The sequence below is a fragment of the Rhamphochromis sp. 'chilingali' genome (assembly GCF_963969265.1).
Source record: "Rhamphochromis sp. 'chilingali' genome assembly, chromosome: 20".
Lineage (NCBI taxonomy): Eukaryota > Metazoa > Chordata > Actinopteri > Cichliformes > Cichlidae > Rhamphochromis > Rhamphochromis sp. 'chilingali'.
The window spans coordinates 22,896,918-22,917,908 of record NC_137947.1 but is presented as its reverse complement, the minus strand read 5'-3'; the positions used below and the strand labels follow the sequence as shown (position 1 = coordinate 22,917,908).

The following is a 20,991-nucleotide window of genomic DNA, read 5'->3' as shown; positions in this document are numbered from 1 at the left end:
TAACCACAGACTTCGCTATTCACCTCTCTTGTTTTTCCCTCTGACACCACACGCCAGCATGAGCGTTACCAGGCAAGGCTATGTGAATGTCATAACCCTTTTAACGTTTCTACTCTGGCAGATTACAAAACTGAGATTCACTTCTATTTTTAGCTACAGGCTCCCAAATACAAAATTTTTAACAACATCTTAAATACAACTGAATACAATCAGATACTAAGTTCAAGACTGGCTTGTTTTCTGTCACACATAACACTCCTGGGCCACTGAAGTAAAATGAACTCACTTCCTAAACTTCCTACTATACACAATGGCCGTGGGCAGGCTGAGTAAGAGTCTCCAAAAATGTCCCCAACTTGAAACTAGAATTGAAAATATTACTGAAGGATATACTATATGCATACAAATTACTCTTTGAACAGCAGATTGAGTTAAGATGCTGAGAAAGAATATCAGGGCGAAAAAGCGGGATTTCAATGAGTATGGTAATTTACAGCAGTGCACATTAAATGTGAGTTGATCAAACAGCACTGATAGTCGAATTACTGCAAGAAGCTTCTAGATTTTCTTTCTAAAGAAAAATAAAACTCAAAAAAGCTATGTTTTAAGTGTAATAGATAAGTCTGTAGTCAGGCTCGGCTGTAGTTTAGCTTCAGTCAGTTTGCTGCTTCCTCTCCGAAAGTGCAGCAACCGTCCTGTGACACTGACACAGTTTTTAAAAATGCAACCGCCAGTGGAGCCAACAACCCTGCTGGCAGCCACATTTGTGGGGAGAACACAGGAAGAAGGCGGAAAAAGGGGAGAAAAGGGAAAAGGAGCAAAACTGGATTGGATGGTATTATCTGCACATTCTTTTGGCTCGAACCCAAGAAATTTGAATTCTTACAGCTGAGGGAGGAGACTAGCAAGATACACTGATGTCAAACACGTAGCTGTCAAAGAACATCTAATCGGGTTATAAACTCAGACCAGAGCTGCAAGTGACTTTCACCAGCACCTTTGAGTCTACTGGATGAAATTAAAGGGCATAATATAGCTGATTACATAAAATAAAACAGCTTCTAATGCTGTGAATATAAATATTAATTTTAAATGTTTTGAACAGTTGTGAGGCTTTGATTGATATGCATCTGCCTCTGGCATTTGTGCTAAATTGGTAACAGTAATTAAACAATAATTACAATATTTTTGCATTGATTTCTAGCGTCAAGTACCGTTTGCTTATGAACAGCCTGTCAAGAGTTATCAAATTACCATATGGCATTTAAACTAAAGCATTTGCTTCTATTTTCAAAAGTTTTACAGCTAATGTGATGATGACAGCAAAAAAAAATCAAACTCAACACAAAGAGAGCGGATGCATGCAGGCCAGCTACATCTGCCCCACGAAAACAAAGCCTCCACACAGAAGAAGAGGAGGGGGGTCCGTTATCGGAAAACACTCGGCAGTTGTCTTACTTAGAGCAAAACCTGCCCATAAAATCTACCTCTTAGACAATACAGACTAAAAGAAGACCCGAGGGGTAGCATGTTTCCACTAAGATAAACAAAGCGTTCAGTGTGACCGATCTTCATTGATGTGCATCTTGTCTCGATTAGCCTCTGTCTGGCTACAAAAGGATGCAACTACTGGATAAAATCAGGTCAGTAGTAAACAATAGTATTGATCTGGAGTGAAGCAGTATGTGGCCGGTGTTTTTACAAGGGCAGCAAAGTGGCTATAGTCTGTGCGGCTTACAAAGGTGGAGCAGGGTGGGCTTGTCATGCCGCTGCTGACAATAGTAGCCATCCCGTTAGCCAAGAGGGAGTCAGACCAGTCTGCTTAGTCGTTACAAGAGCCGGAGTGTTTTTTGTTTCCTAAATTTTACTCAGATTTAATGCAGGTTTAATGGTTTGAAAATTTGGGAGAATTTTCTATGAGCTCACTGAAAGAGGAAACTGACATCAGTGGACTGCAGAAGGAAAGAAAAAGCGACTCTTTATATTTTTTGTCTGCCGCAAACTTCACGTGAGTAACGGTCAACCACCTAGCTAAAACCATACTACGGACTGTCCACTGTATACTGTTCGCTAAGAAAAAAAATCAAGTACACTCCACACTTACCCTTTCCTTAAAGATGTTTTTTGCTCTGTGACTGCGTGTGGAGCCCAGCCCTGTCGTTGCTGCAGTTCAGTCTGGCTCTATGCGGTGGCCTTCTCTTCCTCCGTTGCTCAGCAATAAGCTACTGACTCCCTGCAAAACAGCGGCGAGCGGACCAGCATCCTGAAAGAGGCGTCGAAGTGGCAAATAGGCCAATCGCTGCCTCCGGTCAGACGTTTCAAAATAAATGTCAAAGAGACAACAGGATACTCAGATTTGCGAGTTGAGGCGTCGATCATTATTTAAGTGGTGTTTTAAGTTGTTGTTGTTTTTTTTTTTGTTTTTTTTTAAATAAACTTTATTTAACAAACAATGAGTATACAACATACGAACAGATGAAGTATACAAAACAACAGAACATGAACACACAAAGCCAGGGGTAAAAGAAAAAGGTAACAATTATAAGAATACACGCAAAAATTCACATACATAAATTGTTTTGAGAGCCTTTTTGTTGGTGGAGTCTGATATTGATTGTATGTACATTTCCACATCCTTAAAATAATGACAGAAATATGGTGTTTTGTTAGTAAACTTACATTTATGGATATAAAATTTAGCTAAAAGTATTAACAAATTTATCATAAAAAAACATTTATCATGCTTCTTGGGGAACTTAAAGAAACAGAATAAAACATTTTCCCATCGTAAAGAAAACTCCCTTAATGGTGTTTTAAGTTGTATTCATACGCTGTCACGGTATAGAAATCTGCTTCCGCTAAAAGGAACTTGAGGTAGTTTTTAAAAATTTTTATTGCTATTCTTAGTCATCATTTCAGGGTGTTTTCCCCCCTCAAAATTAACTGGAAATTTTACGTTATTTTCTCGATTTATGTCATTTTGGAGTTATTTTCTCTGACTTTTTTCAGATAAAAACCTGCCATTTTGATATATGGATGGCAAATAATGTTGGGTTTTTTAGTGGTGGAAACGGGCTTCCATAGTAGATAGCAATTTTTCAGTTTTGTTTTTTGTGATGTGATGTGATTGTGATGTTTTTAGTTTGCAAAAAGAATAGGTTGAAAAGAATGTACAGAATGTATGGTAATAAAAAATGGTAAATGATAAAGTTCATGAAACATCCTTCTTATTAGAGAAATTAGGATTAAAAGACAGCATTCATTCAACATTCAGACAGCAGTTCACCCCGAGTGATTGTGTCACTGCCAAACAAGCCTGTCAAGTATGGCCTAAAGATCTTATAGGTTTGTGATACGCATCCCCTATGCAATCTGAAATGGTTAACATAGGGAAACGAAAATGGAAAGAAAGGATAGAAGTTGATAAGAATCTGGGTGAAACCATTGTCCAGCAGTTGTGTAGTAGATTCAGAAAGACAAGAAGCAACACTGGCACAGATAATTTTTTTCCTCCAGTGTACTCTTTCACCATGCCTCCTGGAGACACTTTTGTGGGGACTCTACATACATCCTTTATCTGATGAAGGCTTCTGAGTCCAGGGAGGCTTACAGCACACAGTTTGCATTCAGTGGCAGCTTTACCATAGTCAGCTATGTCAGCAGAAAGAAATGGCTGTTGTACTCCTGAGCATGATGTATCACAACAAAATGGGGGATGAAAATACCAGAAAAGGGAAAAAACACTAATTAATCACATTTTATAACTAGACCAAAGGAGGTATAGATACTATGGACAAGATGGTTGGCACCTTAACCTGCAAGTGTAAAACATAGAGATGGCCCATGGTGCTGTGTTACAACTTCACATTGAATTCAACAATGGTATTATCTGTGCTTGACAGGTCTTTCTCATTGAGCTCTCAAAGCAGCCTGCGACAACACATATGAAAAAATGAGTAGAAAGTTGCCCTCCGACTGCAAGGTGTGCAGTTTAAGTTCCCCAGAAAGCTTTTAAATTACTTATTTATTTATTTGTGTATTTGATACTGAAATAAACTTAATATTCAGAACCACGCGCACAACTATAATCTCACGATCACCTGAGTTACACCAGAGGTTCAACCAAAGTCCTTCTCTCATGAGTTTCAACTAAAAAGTTCAATATGTTGTTCTAACTTATAAAGCCATATTGTGTGCATTGTGTACCTATCGATCCTTTTATATTTTGGGATATGTGAAACCATTCTTCGGCAAAATATGCATGTAATAACCTGTGTGTATTTTGAATAATTTATTATGTGGGGAAAGTAAAAAAAAAGAAAAAGAAAAAAAAAGAAACTTGTATTTACAGTAATACCATATTTATGGAATTACTGTACTCTAGATTCAATGCTACTAAAAGCATTATAGAGATAAAGACTGATATCATAGATTAAATTATTAAAAATATAAGTAAGAAAGACATGACGAGTCATTTTAAAGCCATAAACCACTATAGCACTTTCCCAATAAAATTCCAAGCTCTTGCATCCTGTTAGGAATGAATGCATTTCAGGCACATGCCTGTATGTTAACACGTTTTCCACTTATAGATAGGTCAGCTGCTGGTGCAGTTGCAGACTAGTTCGTGATTCAAGTACTACAGTGTGAAATAAAACGTTACAGCCTATGAATACACACACATATGGATTATTGTAGGACAGTCGCTCAGACTAACAATGCTCTCCAGATGGTAAAGTAGCTGACTGTGTACTGAGTGACTCAGAGGATTACACTGCATGTGAACCTCGTCTGAAATTCAAAATCCTGTGTTTTATTTTTAAAAGCGGATGTAATTTCCTGTTTTAGTGGAATTTCTCTGCCCAGCTTGACGGAGTTCATCTCCAGGAGCGCCTGCGTCCACAACTGCAACCGTGGATGCTTCCAACTCAACCAGAAGCGATGTCAGCCAGAACCGGGTGGGCGGGTTTCCTGGACTCGCACTGGTTACGTTCCGGGGTCTTTTGTTACAGTACCACTACATGGACTGTGCAGAGGTCATGCTGATAATGAAGGCTGTACCTGCTGCATGATAACCGGGAACCAAACTACTAGAGATTATCAAACTAATTAGGGATGTAGCACTACAAGAAAAACATCCACCGCTTTTAAAAAATATAAATTAAGGAGATCGATTAAATGGCAGTAACATATAAAAGATTCATATTTGTTCTGCTTCAAAAATGTGAGCTCAAAATGGAAATGCTCATTGCATAAACGTGAAAATTATACTTTTAAATTAGCATCACAGCCTCTTAGTTAATTGCACGTTTGTATGTATTATATTATAATATTTAAAATACATTTTCTGATGAATTTAAAATAAAATAAAATAATAATATATGTAATAAAATGTATGTTATCTGATACCGTCTATGATTTTATACCGTCTAAAAATTCAAACTCGAAAACGGTTCAGCCCTGTTTTGTCTGACACACTGACGCAATGACGCCCCCTCCCTGTTGGCGTAAAGGCACTCGTTTTTATGTATGGCAGTGCCGCCGGGAAAAGCGGAACGTTTTTTCATGTTTATTTTTGAACTGTACCCTTTTATGTATTATTGTTAAAATATTCTTTTTTCTTTATTTAATGGTTGTTATTTAATGATTTCGATTGCATAGGACATTTGCAAGTTAGAGTTTAATTTTGTTTTAATTTTAAGGTTTGATGGTGACTACAACATTTTATTAAGTCGTAGCTTTATGTATTGGTTACATTTTATACTCTAATTCTTATTTATTTGATATGATATTAAATGTGCTGAGAGAACAACACACTTTTAAGCTTTTTAATGGGTGTACTTTATGTTAACACGACGGGAGATTTCGTTTACGGGGGGTACGATAACATAAATCGAGCCGCCCCCGGCCGTTTGAAGCAGGAGCAGTAATACGCAGCTGTTGTTAGCGAATGGACATGCAACATGGACGATCCGCGGGACGTTCAAACTTCCAAGAAAAATGGGGGCTCCAGGTCATTGTTTTTGGCCGGCTCCGCGGTGGATATGGAGATTAAACGAAAGAAAATACGACAGAGTACTTTATTCCTACAAACAGAGGTATGGGCGGTACGACAGTGATTGTTTCGTATGATTTACCCAATGGAGTGGTCCGAGTGGGTGTAAAGTGCACGTCAAACACGGGAATGCTGATCTTTTTAATTCACATGGCTTTAATAACATAGTTTCATGTGCTGCGACTTGACTTGCTAACGCCCTTCTCAAGCTGGATTTCAACCCTCCAGGGCAAAGCTAGTTCGGGGCAGTGCCCCTTTTGTCAATATTCACTTCCCTGAAACCATATCCGTGTACGCTGCATCATCGTTGTATGTTTGCTTCCTTCTAATACTGCTCCAACTAATCTCCCTGCAGGCAAAGAGCATGCAGCCGTGCCCTAGTCTTCTGAAAGACACTCTCCAGATAGTAGAGGATATGAATTTGTTGTACATACGACAGATTTCTAAGAAGCTACAGGTGCATATTGTTGATTGTGATATGGAGAATGATGATGTTTGTGTTATATTAGATGTGATTATAACAGACATCATCAAACTTCATTTAGTTAGAATATGTCTGCTGCATGCCTGCCAGTTTTCACTTGTTTTGTGCTTTTCGAAATGCCAATCGTACATTTCCAAACTCCATCTTTGCCATTACAACTGCTACCCGAGACAACTTATTAATCTCATTCAGCTGGCATTACCATCTAACCCCTTCATGCATGCATCATTACGTCACCGAAAGGTTGGTCTTGAGTTTGTGATTTCAAGCTTATCAAGTAATTTGAAACATCACCAGTGTATCATCTTAACTAGTGGGGCTAATGTGTCAAATGATTGCAAGTCCACCAAAGGGTCCAAAACTTGTAGGGAAATCAGTTTTTCACAAAAAATGCTTAATATTGAGATTCCAGCATTCCTACAAAGGAATGTAAATGTATGAAAAGTTTATTATTTGAGGTCCGAATCAGTTTTTATTGCAATACATGAGCAGATTTTTCCTAAATCTTTCATCTGACATATGCTCTCATTAAAACAATAAATAAAAAGACTAAAACTAAATAAACAATAAACACTAAACTGAAAAAATAAAACTGAAAGTAAACTAAAAGAATAACACCCAAAAGGTTGAGTCTGTTCATCTGGACGTAGCATTAAAGAATAACAAAAAATTCAGTAATTAAAAATAAAAAATAACTAGAAAATACCATGAAATATTGACTGGTATGGCCCACTTGTGATCAGATGTGTTTGGACACCCTTGGGCAAGAAGATTTCCCAACCGCCATGCTGTTTAAGATCTGTCTTTTGTATTAAACCCAGAAAATGTTAGTTCTGTTGGTGCCAGAGTGACCTTGGATTTTGTTTAACAACTGCTTTTCTTTAAAAATACCATATAAGGTAAAAACATGGAAAAAAATGTAGGTCTGCTGTGTCTTAAGGCGATAAAAACAATAAAATAAAACTTTTCAACGAAACAAAATACAAGTTATCATATACACAAACAGTTGTGCGCGCACAAAGAGCTGTTAAGTTTAAGCCTATGAGAATAAAGGTTTTAAGTTTGTTTTTGAATGTAGACCAAGTTCCAATTGTCCTCAGGTCAGCAGGCTGCTTGTTCCAAAAACATCACCACAGTAACTGAAAGCACCCTCAGCATGCTTCTGTCCAATTCTGGGAACAGTTAAAAGATCTGCACCTGATGACCTGAAAGGTCTAATTGGGCTATAAACTCTGAGGAAGTCAGAGGGGGTAAACCAATGAGTGCTTTATAAGCTACACAATGTGAAGTGGACTAAAAGACTGAAAGAAAATTCTGGTAATCTAAAAAGCAATTTCCTATGAAAAAAGTTTGCATAACTAATGAAAACCTTTGCTGTGATGCCGCTCATGTCCAAGCTTTTGTTGTCTGATGCACTAACACAATAGAAAACGTCATAGAAAAGTTGGCAGTCTGTTCTTTTTTTGACACTTGTTCATTCTTGTCTGTTTGTCCACAAAGACAACTAACATACAGGAGAAACTTGACTTTGAGATGCGAATGCGAGAGGGAGCCTACAAGCTGCTGCTCGCTTGCAGTAAGAGAGAACAGGTACTAAATGCTTCCAAGAACATGTTTACCAGCAATGCCCGGATAAAGGCATATCTCTCTCAGCTGCAGAAGAAAAAAGAGGAAGAGGACATGATGGGGGGAATCGGCAGGTGGGGAGATTGATGCTTATGGCTCAGTTTGAGTCCACATCACTGTTGTGTGTGTGTGTGTGTGTGTGTATCCAATTGATATATGTTAACTTTGATGGGGAGGGTGAAACAATTGTCCTGTCACTAATGAAAGAACTGAGCGGGTTTTGGACAGAGGTTTTTAAAATGTATTTTTAAAATAACAAAATCCAGGAAGTCTTGTTAGATGTGTCTAAAATCTTAATCATGCAGCGATTCCATCCTTTTTTGTAAATGTACATACAGTTTATTTGTTTTGTTAAATTAAATACATTACACACATTTTGATCTATTGTAATGGTAAATTCCAAATTTTATTCCAGACCTTCAGATCTAATTTCAGGTGACCGTTTGCCCTGTAATGGAACAATTGCTTTGTCAGGTAAGATTGCTCATCTTTTATTCAGAATAAATCAGCACCGCACATCTAAAACTATGCAACGATTACATTTAGTTGCAACATTTTGCTCCCTGAGTTAATTTTTAAGAGCCTTTCTTTTTAATTAACTTTCTGCAAACGTAGGGCTGCGCATACCTTTGATGTGGAGGGACTCAGACCACTTTAACAACAGAGGGAGTAAGTTTGCTCTTTGTTATCTTTCATGCCTCATGTTCAGCTTTGCCTCCTGTAATTTTTGTACATACTGGCTGTACTAATGCATACTGTACATCCATGACATTTGTTAGGTTCTCGCAGGGTGGCTGTGTTCTGTCTGATGCAGATTGGCTCAGAAGTGTTTGACACTGAAATGGTGGTGGTGGATAGATCAGTCACTGACATCTGCTTTGAGGGAATTACCATCTTGTAAGTGTTTTTGTGCTTATGTAATATGCAAAGTAGTACTCTCTGAACTGCTGCACTCCACCCTTTAGGTGGATGTATGTCTATTTTATAGATTTATATATAAGGGAAATTTTAAAAGTATTTAATGAAATTTTGATCTAGTATATGTATAATGTATATTGTGTCACTTCAGCCCTGGTTTGTTAATATGTTTTAATGGTTATGTTCTTATTAAAATCCCCACCCTTAGTAAAGAAGCAGTTCCTCAGTTTGAGCTGAAGGTGGAGTTGTGGAGCTGCGCCCTAGAGGAGGAGCTCACACTGGTAAACACGCCAAAGAAACTGGCTAAGAAGCTCCGCAACTCCTTTGGAAAAAGCTCTGGGAGGAAGCTCTGCTCTCTGCTGGACACTCCAGACCCTGACACCTTCCTACAGCACAACCCAATACCGTCGTATGTATTGTGCTGTCATTAAATACTTTATAGGCTCTTGGCTCAAGATTTTTTACAATAACTCTACAATGACTGGTTAGTGGAAGCAGGACTGTTGGGCCAGAGCTTGTTAGGGTTTTGAAAACAAACCCTGTTCCCGTGTTTAGCTTTTAGGTAATCATGATTTATTTTTTTGTCATAATAAAAATAAGAATTTTATTAAAATGAGCGGAAAAGCATAGTTTAAACCATTTAGAATATTAATTTGTTTTTTTTTTGTTTTTTGTTTTTTGTTTTTTCAACAACAAAAAAAAAAAAAATAGAATATTAATTTGGACTTCTCAGCTCAAAGTATCTCAAGTATCACCTGTTCACTGGGATATAATTTACAAAATATAGGTTATGTGTACATTTTAGAAGTTGAATTGTCTTCATTATCTTTACTGTTATTGCTAAATTTAAACTTGGCAATATTTCTCCTGAAAAGTCAGCGTGCTCTACTTGAAGACTGCTAAAATGTTCATATGTGTCTTGTACTTGTAACAGTGGAGCCAAATACAGCCTGTTGGCCTACACAGCGCTGTGTCTGCCCGAGGCTGAAGGCAGCTTTCAGTCTCACTCCCTTATTGTCCTCCAAGATGGTAAGAAGCAAAACACACCATTTTATATCTGGGGATATGAAATGCTTATGCTTTTTAACTCCTGATTTCATTTTGGAATAGTAATGATAGATATTTTTTAACATCACTTAAATCTAAACCTCCATTTAAACAAAATGAAGAGTGATGAAATGGAAAGTTAGGGCTTGGGCAGGTTTCTGCCCCTCCTGCATTGCTGCCCCACCTTGATCCTGGTTGTCTTCCTGTTAAAAAGAAGTTCTTCCTCCTCACTATGTGACATGTGCTTGCTCATAGGGGATCATCTAATCACTGGGATTCTCTGTATATATTTTAGGAATTTTACCTCAAGCTTTTGGTACAAGTTTGCACAGTTTACATTATGGGGTTTTTACCCTTCATTTATAAAAGGCTGATAGGGCATGGACGCCCAAGTTTGTGAGTGCAATAATATGAGAACGAGGCGATGTAAGAGTTTGACCTCAAGGTTGAGGTCAGAGGCTAAGTTTTCTGAAGCGCTTATGAGCACAATAAATCGAGAATGTTGTCACCGAGGAGTTTCAAAATAATACTGTAGTTGCATCTGCTAGGAGGCTGAGGGGAAACACTGGGGCTTTTGTTACAGGAGAATGTATGAGTTGTAATAACATATATGTCCTTTTTAGAACTGAATTATTTTTAAATTAACTTTATTTTTTCCATATAGTACAAGGTAACTTATTACAGTTTTCTGGTTGCTTTTCATCGTCCTTACAGCTGAGTGGTCTTCTTGGCTTCCACTTTATGGTAACCTCTGCTGCCGGTTAGTGGCTCAGCCTGCCTGTATGACACAGACCATGATGGCCGGTTACCTGAGCCAGAAGGTGTGTTCACTGTTATTTTGTAATGATAGCAATAAGCTCCATCATTGATTCTCTAGTGTCTTAGTATTTATTTGTATTTTGCTGATTTACAGCAAAGTGTGGAAGGCATGAGCCGCTGCTGCAGTCTTTACTGCGTGCTGAGTGCCGGCTTTTTGTCTTGTTTCTTCACTCCAGAAGAAATTGATGCTAAAATACAACCCATTCTCAAAGTACCCATTAATAAGGTAAGAGACACTAAGAAAAATGTTGAATTACTTGATAAACATTAATGTTAGCAATTTCTTGTTCTGTTGCATCATTTTATAACACAAGACTGGAAGAACAAACTTTTCTAAAACTCTGCATAAGATGAGGCTTTGTGGTTACCCCTGTTAAACTTCATTATCTGTTTCAATTGTGCTGTCTGGAAAGAGAAGTTAAACATCAGATTCATTGTTATTGATTTAAATCTCAGTTCACCTTTTCCCTAACATTTGCAGAGTAACCAAAATACAAGATACCAAATTACTCACTGCGATACGGCTTGGAGCTTTGGCATTTTGCTGTGGAATTAATTTTCTTCTGCAATATCAGCGATGTAATTTTTAATGCACTAACTCGCACAGAGGTGTGATTTGTATTCTGTTAGTGATTTTCAGCTTGTAATAGGTTACTTTTGCTTTTTTTGTGCAGGACACCCGGATCCGAGTGTTGGAGAAGGAATCAGCAGGCCACAAATCTAGGAGTCTGTCCATCATTAACCCTTCACCAGAGGGATCACAGTCCATCGTCTTCACCACAGACACCAGGGAAGCGCTGGAGGACTGGGTGGAAGCCCTCCACCAGCACCATTATGATCAGAGTGAGTGTTATGTGACCATGCACCACAAGCATTTGTATATGAAAACACGTGTTTATGTAAAGGGTTTCGTGTGTGTTTGCCATTATAAAAGAGAAACTGGGGTGTGTGGGCTAGTCTGCGCAGGAAAAGTGGTTGCACATACACTTAGCTAAATTTTAAGAACAGATGGTATAGGTCTTATCATCTCATGCCTATCCTTGTTTATGACCAGGCCAGTGGATGCACTGCTGTGACCAGCTAATGAAGATCGAAGTCGCGTCTCCACGGAAACCATCACTTTTTCTCTCTAAGCAAGCAGACTCTGTTTACAACGACCTGAGTGAGTAGATTAATTGGAAAGAGTCACTGAAGCGAGTTAGACGGAGGTTAATATTTTGCCGACTGTTTGATGATGTGGATTTATATTTACACATATTCATTTTAAGAAGGTGTAATGCGAGTGCTCACAGCAAATAAGACACTCACTGAAAAAGAATACACATAATACATTAATTTTCAGTGGTGATGCATGTTAATAAGATGCTTTTTCAAGCAAAATATAATGCTGCAATCTGAGCCTTTGTGATGCTTTATTATATTTTAATAGTACATCAGGGAAAACACTTGATTTTGGTGTTTATTTATTTCCCTTATAGGTATAAATTCACCAGGCAAGTTTGAGAGCATCACTGATATTATCCACAATAAAATTGAGGAGACAGATGGGCACTTCCTTATTGGCCATGAAGAGGAGAAAGAGGCACCTAACTGGTCCAGTCTGTTTGATGGTTCCCATTCAGTGGTAGTGCAGAAGGGTATTCTGTCCCAGAGCAAAACCTCCACCCCTTGTTCGAGCCCCAATCCCAGCAACAGCAGCTGTACTACCAACAGCAGCAAGAAGCGACGCGCTCCACCTCCTCCCCCTGACAGAGAGCCTTATGTTGCTCCCACCTGCCCAGCCAGACCTCCTCTCCCTGCCTCTCTTCATCAGCACCCTCCTCCCTCATACCAGGAGAAAGAGAATTCTAGCACTTCACGTCCAATCACAAGGTCCAAAACAGGCAGACCATCTTTGGATGCCAAGTTTTCTGCCATCATCCAGCAGCTCCAGCGGAATAATGCTGGAGGAGCCACCGCCTCAAGTCGAAAAAATGCTCCTCTGGGCGTGCTCAATGTACACCCACAAGGTCAGCACCAGCCCCCCCTCCAACAGCTGGACTACCAAAACCACCACACCCAAACCCCTGAGGCCACAGCTGATCATGGCTTTGTGAGAGCCACTGATGGTCCTGGTCCTGTTCCCGCACCACGGAGCAAACTGAGGAAGTCTTTCAGAGAGAGGATGAACCTTAAAGCGTTGTAACCCCAACCTTAGATCAGATCTAGAGTGAGGTAACCTTACTACTAATACAGATACCTGTCACACTTTATCAACTGAGCTGGGTAACGCTGCTAAAATCAAATATAGCACTATAGAACTAACTGAGGAGTGATGATAATTCGTCATGATCGGTGATGATATTTGGGCTTGACTGTTGGTGTGGTCCTTAATAGAATACTTCATCATTTGGGAAATGTGATTTGCTGACAGTTTGGTGGGAAAAATTCAATACTACTCTCATATATACAGGAAGGAGCTTGAGCCAGGACATTTAGTTTAGATTAAGAAGGTTATAAAGCTGAAAATGCAAAGACGAATTTTCTCGATAGGTAATAAATGTGTTTACCTGCACATTTCTCTCAATCAAATATTTTAAATAAAACAATAAGGTTAAAAGGAGAGTAATGTCAGAAGCAGTGACTCACTGGAATGGGCATGACACAGCTCAGAGAAGTCACGCCAGCGCAAAACGAGTGTTAGTTAATATTTTAGCTTTAGATGTGAGTGTAGGTAGTTTTTACCTTTGGACAGTCTTCAGCCCGAGCTCCAGCTTCATACTGACTGCACAAATCTTACTCAACAATGAAACGCATAAGCATAGTTCCAAAAATGTGTAACGGTTGTTTGCCATAAAGGGTGGGTAGGTGATGACACCACGTTTGAGTTTACACCTTAGTTTGCAATATCAGGACTATGTGTATAAATTTCCTGCTCCTCTTTCCCTTTCTAAACCTTCCATGTGCAGCTAACCCACAGATGAAATTAAAAGCTGAATGCTGGCTTATACACCACTACCACCATCATCAATCGCACTAAAATGGAAAGGCTTATTTCTTTGCTCTGCCACTGGAACATGGATTGAAGAAAGAGCTTTTGAAAAGGCGCCCAAATTGGAATTGATCCATTGGCCGACTGAGGACGAGTCATTCCTTTTGGAACTATTGACTTATTCTACTTACTGTGATGACTTTATGACCACTATAGCTGAATTTAAGGAACATAATTTTAAGAGCAATTGCAGGCACTAATGTGACATTCCCTGAGGTCTTAATAATAGTGTGACCTTGGTTTTCAGTGGCTACACAGTATGTCCAACATAATTTAACACTACAGCCAATATATGCTATGAACATTATTGAATGAATGAGTCTTTTGAGTAGCTGAAATAATGAATGCCCTTGTGTGTGTGTGTTTTGAACATATCCAGTACTGCCAGCCACTAAATATCTCCGCCACTTAGTGATATTGTGTTGAAGAATGGTCGTCATAATTACACACAGTGTGCAAAACATTAGACTTTGCTCCCTTCACAATCTAGATGAAGCATTATAGTGAAAGCTGCAGTCCCTGTTTTCTTAAATCTCACCCTCCATACTGTTTAATTTAGAGGGGAAGATGTAGATTTAGGAGGAGGTGGATTACAGACGGGTTTAGTTTAAGCCTTGAAAGGGAAAAAGGGAGAGAAGAGTACAGAAAGCGCTGCAGCTTGATTTTTAGCAGTGTGTCAAATGCTTTTTGTTTGATGTGTATTACTGATGCATTAGTCACTTTGATCTTGTACTGTATACACTTGGAAACATAAGAGAGGGTTTGAGGCTAGAACAGCACACCATCACTTTTCGCTGATGAGAACAGTGGTTACGTCTCAGACCCCATGATTATCAAAATAATTACATTGCACATCCCCCCCCCCCCCCCCCCCCAACATCTTGGCCATTTTCAGGTACACTAGGTATGCTTGAGAAATGCATAGAAGTACCACTAGCAGGTACTCTGAAAGCTGTGTTATTTTGGACAACTGACTGTGTAGCCCTGATGAAACTAATTGCATGAAAAGATATCATCTTATAACGGAGCCAAATTTCCTTTCATTTTATGAATTTATAATCAGTTTATATAAATAAAAACAGCATCTTGAATTTGTAGTTGTTGTTTGTTTTTTTTGTTTGTTTGTTTTACTGTTTTTGATCAAAATATTTTGTAGTTTTTTACATTAGTATTGTCCTCTGATCTCAATGGTTGTTGTTTAGCATGTTCATTATTTAGACTTTTACTGGCACTTAATTTTATGTATTGCAACATAGCTATTCATTAATCATGTCCCACTGCAGTGTAATTTGCGTATAGTGCAATGTTAAAAACATATAGTAGTTAATGTTTCTCAAAAGGTGCAATTTTCTTCTCACTCTGTTGTCTTGGAAGCTCACCGTGTTTTTTATGATTGCTGATCTGCAATAAAACGGCCTACATTCCACCCTGGTGAGGCTGCTTTATTTTTGCTGAGCTTGGAAGTATTACTGAATATTTTTCATGTTAAAGGTTTACCAGGGGGTGGCAATAAAAGTCAAAGCATAGCTTTTATTGCCACCTAGTACACATCCCATAGAGATACATGCACTGGCACATTTCTCTACTGCAGCAAATACTGAAGAGGCTTCTCTGGCATTGAGCCCAGAGGTAGCCTGTTGTGAAGATTAAGGCGGATGGAATCTCATAGCCAGATAATGGTATTACAATAATAAAACCCCATTCACACTGCATTTACTGAGGGAGGGAAAAAAAAGCATTGCTTTGATGTTAGCACACTGACATTAAATACCAGTTTATCCAACCCTTGCTATTTATCTGCAGTTCAGTTAAAGAACACCACTGAAGAAACATATAGATAGTAAAATACTTTAATTAAATATACAGGAGGTCATATAATACAAAATGTGTATTTTTTTTTGTCTTGCCTGCCAGCTGGGTGATTGGTAAACAGATGGCTGCTGTATCAAAAACACTTTCAGGATGCACATTAATGGAAACGACATGGAAAAAAAAAGTGAAATGACAACAAATAAACAATATCCTAATTCTTAAATTGTAGTGTTTGAATTTAACGTGATCACGGTGACCTTGAAACAGAGCAAACAAGGACACGGCTAGATTGTGTAACCAACTTTTATACTGTTTTTATACTATATACAGATTATAACAGTTTATATGATAACAACCACGCAGTCCTATCTACAGTGCTATTTACACAAAATAAGACGAGAAGGAGGGGTTGCCATGAATTGATCCCGTATGAATGTTCTGTACAGGAGCCAGCACTAATGCCAGTTTTACCTACACACAGCAATGTACAGTACTTAATCAGAAATGAATGTCTTTATCTAAGTATTCGGTAAAACTTTACAGACGTTTTACAGATTTTTTTTTCTTCTTTTGAAACACCAGACATGTTCACTGTGTATTTCGACTATCCTGGATTGCAATTATATAGTGGTTGTAAAAGCCGGCGCAGGTGTTGTCTTTCCACCTCAGGCTATGGAGCATGGTAGGCATATTTTATGGAGTCTGGTACCTTTTCATCACTGCTTGAAAACACATAGAGCACACACGCCCTGCGGGTGACAGACACCAGACCTGTGTCAGGATCAGTAAATCTCGCAGGTTCTTGTATAATCGACTGGCTGACAGAGTTAAGTTAGGTCAACAGATTTACTTAAGTTAAAGCGTAAGTGTTTAAAATTTAAACTTCTTAAAGTGCCCCTATGTGTTTCACCTTATTTATTTATCTGTTATATAGCTTTTCTTTTGTATATTTAAAATTATTCTCTCACACAGAAAACACTGCTGCTGAACTGCCTTGCTAGTCCAGGCTTTACTTGCCTACATAATAATGTAACACTGTGACATATTGCCTTCTTAGCAGCTAGTTTGGTGCACACTCAGACAAAGAATAATGAGCAGTGGCATGAATTAAATCCAGAGTCAACCAGCTGCAACTTCTTTAAAATGCTGCATATCTCAGTTACACCTAAAGAACTGAATACCAGTAGATTCATCTTTTATTCGTTAGTTTTTTTAAGTATTTTGGGGGGATGGACTTTTTTGCCTTCGGAGTTGAACCCAGGGCCACTGTGGAATATGGCCGCTTGTGAGCTAAACCAGAACCCAAATTACTTTTATTTTTGACAGCTATATCATAGAATAATTGGGAAATTCTTGTGTTTACTGTTGGTACAGAGCACGGGTAGTGTGGCTAACATTATCATCCTTTGCTTCTGTCTGCACTCTGCAATTACACATACTGTATTTTTACAGCAAAATTCCCGATAAAGCTGCTCACATTTACATATTTTTCTATTTCTGCTGTCAGACAACAGAAAGAGCACAAACCCACTGAGACTAATTTAAAATAGCTGTAACTTTCAAGCTATTAAACCATTGCTTAGAACTGCTAGAATTATAACAGCGACTTTGTCTAACAATATCACTGTTTATATAAGTAGGGGGACCATTTCAGAGGTTGGGAAGAGTATAGAAAAAAGGTTTTCATCAATAAAGTGTGTAAACTTACTCAAATAGGTCCCCAAATATGTTATGAACCTGTAAATGAGCACAATAGGGGCACTTTATAATTTAAGCACAGATACTAACCATTAGGTTTACAGCATAACTGTTTACATTTTAAAAACATCCCATTCTGTGCCTCACACATTAAGTCTGGTGTCTGATAGCCAAGTGTGCCATACTGTTTTTGCATGGGTGTCTGTGCGCTTCGTTTCAGACAAGAGTGACAGTAATATTGACATTCCTACCCTGCTACAGAAGATAAACCTTAACAACTGTAGTGCTAACTCTAATCCAACACTGCGAAAGGCACAGATATTTGCAAAGCAGTAATATCCTAAGTGACAACATTCCTATCAAATCATACAGGGAGTCTTTTCAGCGTACTGAAGAAAAGAATATGTTCACCAACAAAAAAGCTTTTCAAGTCAAGAACAAAAAGATGAAATGCTGATTTTTTTTTGTGGTGAGCATTCCACAGCAGACAGCTGCTTCATTATGCTGGTCCTGCAGACAAAAACAAGCCGCTACAGTCTACTCATCACAAAAGGTTTAGGGGGTCATATCACTTTTAGTTTAGAAAGTAAAAAAAATTTAATGACTTTTTAATCAATGCTTAACAAAAAAAAGTAATTTGTCAACAGACTGAACATGAAAACTGCTTATTTTGTATTTGAACTGAAATACATGATTATTAATAAAAGAAAAAACCTGAACTCAGGAACAAGTGAGTCTACAGTACATCTGTCATACACAGCACCTCTAAATGTTTTGTTATGATTAAACTATTCGTGTTATGCAGCACCACAGTGAGTGTTAATGTCTATTCTAAAGAGTCCATGTGGATTTACTGTGGCACAAACAGGCAACAGAGCTCAGCGTGCAGACATGTAAACAGATACAACACCACTGGCTGCCTAAAGAGTAATTATGCGCTAAACAGCTGCTGAACATGGTTTGCAATTGTGAACGCACCTCTAGTTATATAAAGAATTTGATTTACGTTGTCATGTTACTTGTAGTGTTCTTAAGCAACAAAGTTTAGCCCTCAGATGTAGTAAACAAATGGCTTTTCTCTGTTGCCCTCAACATTTCACACATCCAGAGCAACAACCTGACTCATGGTTACTGAGAGCGGCAAACTGATTTGTGAGCACATACACATGAGCATTGTGCAAATAAGAATACGACGACAACAACAAAAAAGATACAGTGAGTGGTGATACAAATAAAGAACAGTGCAAAGTATATAAACAAAGGCATAAACAATTTAAAAAAAAATAAAGAAAATGGAATTTTCAGTCCACCTGACTGATGCATTTATCAGTCAGTTATCAGCCAAAGTTACATAATCAGTGTTTTGTTTTGACTGAGCCACAATCCCCGAGATAGAGAAACAAAGACAAAGAAAAGCTGAGACAGTTTCTGAGGATGAAGAAAGAGAGTGGGAAATAAATGTCTCCTCTTTCTCACAGTCTGGTGCTGGGGTGTACCGAGGACAGCTGAGGTGGTGGGAGGGTTGAGAGAGGGTATAGATGGTGCAACAGGTCCCCATACAGTGCTGCCCCACCAGGGTGCCTGTAGAAGTGGTGTGGGCTAGGACTAGAGGCCAGAAGCTGCCTGTGGAGCATCATGGAGTGGAATAAAGGGGGAACAAGAGGAGATACTGCTGACTGGCTTTTTAGGTACTGGAGACCCGGATGCTGTTGGAGCCCGTCCTGGGCCCCTGGTGAAACCAGGCTGCCAGGCGGGTATATGCCAGCATAGAGGGGTGCGGCATGAGGTGGGGGAAAAGTGGTTGTAGGGTGTCCCTCAGGAAGATGGTTGTTGAGGTGAACAGCATGGGCCGGCTCAGCTGGTTTCAGCTCTTCTGGATCGCTACGTCGGATTGTGCCAGCAGGGTGGATTGGTGTAACCACACGAACTTTCCTTTCAGGGACATCTTCGCTCTCGGGCTCTGCTAGACTTCTTTTACTGGGTCGATTGGGGCTGGTGAGGGAGGATTCACCTGAAGCTTTGGGGCTGGGAAATGACTGTGATGCCTCTGCTGGGTTCTGCTTGGGGGGGGAGATTGTCATAGGAGGAACTCTGCATGCTTTAGGGTGAGAATCCAAACCCTGGTGCATGATGGAATATGAGAGACTACAGAAGGGAGGCTTAGAGAAAGAGGAAACCCTCTGAGAGCGTTGTTTAGAAACTGTGAAGTCTCTTGGCTCATCTTCGGCCTCTCTGCTCTCGCCGTGTGTTTGAGTCCTGTCACTGAAGTGAGATCTGTAGGCCAAGCCCTCTTGCTCCAGGGTGCCACAAACAAAACCCTGGCTGCCTTCACGGTCCCTTGTGTAGTGCTCTCGCCGCTCTGCACTAACAAAGCCAGGAATCCTCTCTTGACTCAGACAGTTCTCAGTTTGCCTATACAGATTGTGGAGGTGAGGGGAAGAGTAGCAGTCACTTGCGTAATTCCGGGGCTGAGAAGCCGGGCCCTGGAGTAGCTTCTCCCCACAGTTTTCCAAGGCATCCTGAGCTCGGGGGAGATAGGGCTGCCATGGTGCGCTTACTTGAGGCTGGGGATGATGGCTTGTCCGGCAATTGTAACTCTCTGAAAGCTCCCCAGCAGTGCTCCTCTCTGATGGGCCACCTGTGGCTTGTTGGTGAGGCTTGCTGCTCTGGGCATGCTGGATGACTGATGGCCTGAATATAGGAGCTACCTCTGGGATACCGTGCCTTTGTCCTAGTCCCTCCTCTTCACTCTTTCTCTTCTCCTTTTCCCCTTCAGACACTGATATGACAGGAACTGAGGATGTAGCTGTGGGAGGTGGAGGCTGAAGAGAAAGAGGTGTAAAGGAGAAAGGGTTGGACTCACACACTTGAGAGAGGAGCTTCTTTTTGGCCAAAGGAGACATGACCCCCTGGCTTGCTTTGCAGTAGGCAGCCGTCTGTCCGGAGCCCTGGGTAGACTCCTTCTTAATAACCCCATAGTCTTCTTTCTCTGGGAAGGAATCTGTGCTTAAGTCTATACACTGTTTGTCTGCCTGTTTACACATCGGCAACACCTTCCCCACTCTCCCACCATGACCTTCAATGGGGTCTTTGACCCTGGAGAAGGGCTCAGGCAAGGCTACATGTCCAGCAGGTTTGTCTATATCCCATCGATGAGACAGGTAAGGGTTTTTAGGAATGAAATGACCTTCATTTTGCTGTTCACAGGTGAGTTTTGACTGCAGGGCCTCACTGATTTGCCTCCATTCGGGCTGGGAACCAGAACCAGTACAAAGGGGTAGACCAGCATGTGGGCCTCTGCAGTCTGGCTCTTTGGGGCAGAATGAAAATGGCTGCTCCACCGCCAGGGACTCCTCTTTCTTCAGGGTAAGGTGTAACTCTTCCTCCTCTATTACAATTGGTTCATCTTGCAGAGGTACCTCCTGTTTTATGGCTGAGGGAGGGTCATGATCCTCTTCTTTCACCGTATCATCCTGCAATTTGGAAAAATGATAGTTATTT

At 39.7% G+C, this 20,991-nt stretch overlaps 3 protein-coding genes across 10 annotated transcripts in view; 1 reads left to right on the top strand and 2 right to left on the bottom strand.

Annotated features, from left to right (window-relative positions):
• Positions 1 to 2,260, bottom strand: part of cep170aa (centrosomal protein 170Aa) — a 39,265-nt gene extending 37,005 nt beyond the window's left edge. For all 7 annotated transcript variants that reach the window (XM_080868626.1, XM_080868629.1, XM_080868627.1 and 4 more), the window contains exon 1: positions 2,105 to 2,260. The gene's annotated coding sequence lies outside the window, so the exon portion shown is untranslated. The remainder of the gene's footprint in view (positions 1 to 2,104) is intronic.
• Positions 2,261 to 5,932: 3,672 nt separating this feature from the next.
• On the top strand, positions 5,933 to 15,379 carry rtkn2 (rhotekin 2). Of its 2 annotated transcripts, XM_080869271.1 has the most exons (13): positions 5,933 to 6,098; positions 6,411 to 6,512; positions 8,040 to 8,239; positions 8,581 to 8,639; positions 8,781 to 8,834; positions 8,945 to 9,062; positions 9,292 to 9,492; positions 10,018 to 10,112; positions 10,845 to 10,951; positions 11,044 to 11,175; positions 11,624 to 11,792; positions 12,004 to 12,111; positions 12,428 to 15,379. In XM_080869271.1, the coding sequence occupies exons 1-13, from the start codon at positions 5,964 to 5,966 to the stop codon at positions 13,132 to 13,134; spliced, it is 2,187 nt and encodes a 728-aa protein (XP_080725397.1). In that variant the 5' UTR covers positions 5,933 to 5,963; the 3' UTR covers positions 13,135 to 15,379. The 2 variants fall into 2 exon arrangements, with proteins under 2 accessions (XP_080725397.1, XP_080725398.1); XM_080869272.1 differs by lacking the exon at positions 6,411 to 6,512.
• Positions 14,828 to 20,991, bottom strand: part of arid5b (AT-rich interaction domain 5B) — a 78,090-nt gene continuing 71,926 nt past the window's right edge. Inside the window, exon 10 of the mRNA XM_080869270.1 lies at positions 14,828 to 20,963. Within this exon, the coding sequence (XP_080725396.1) occupies positions 18,963 to 20,963 (2,001 nt within the window). The 3' untranslated portion in view covers positions 14,828 to 18,962. The remainder of the gene's footprint in view (positions 20,964 to 20,991) is intronic.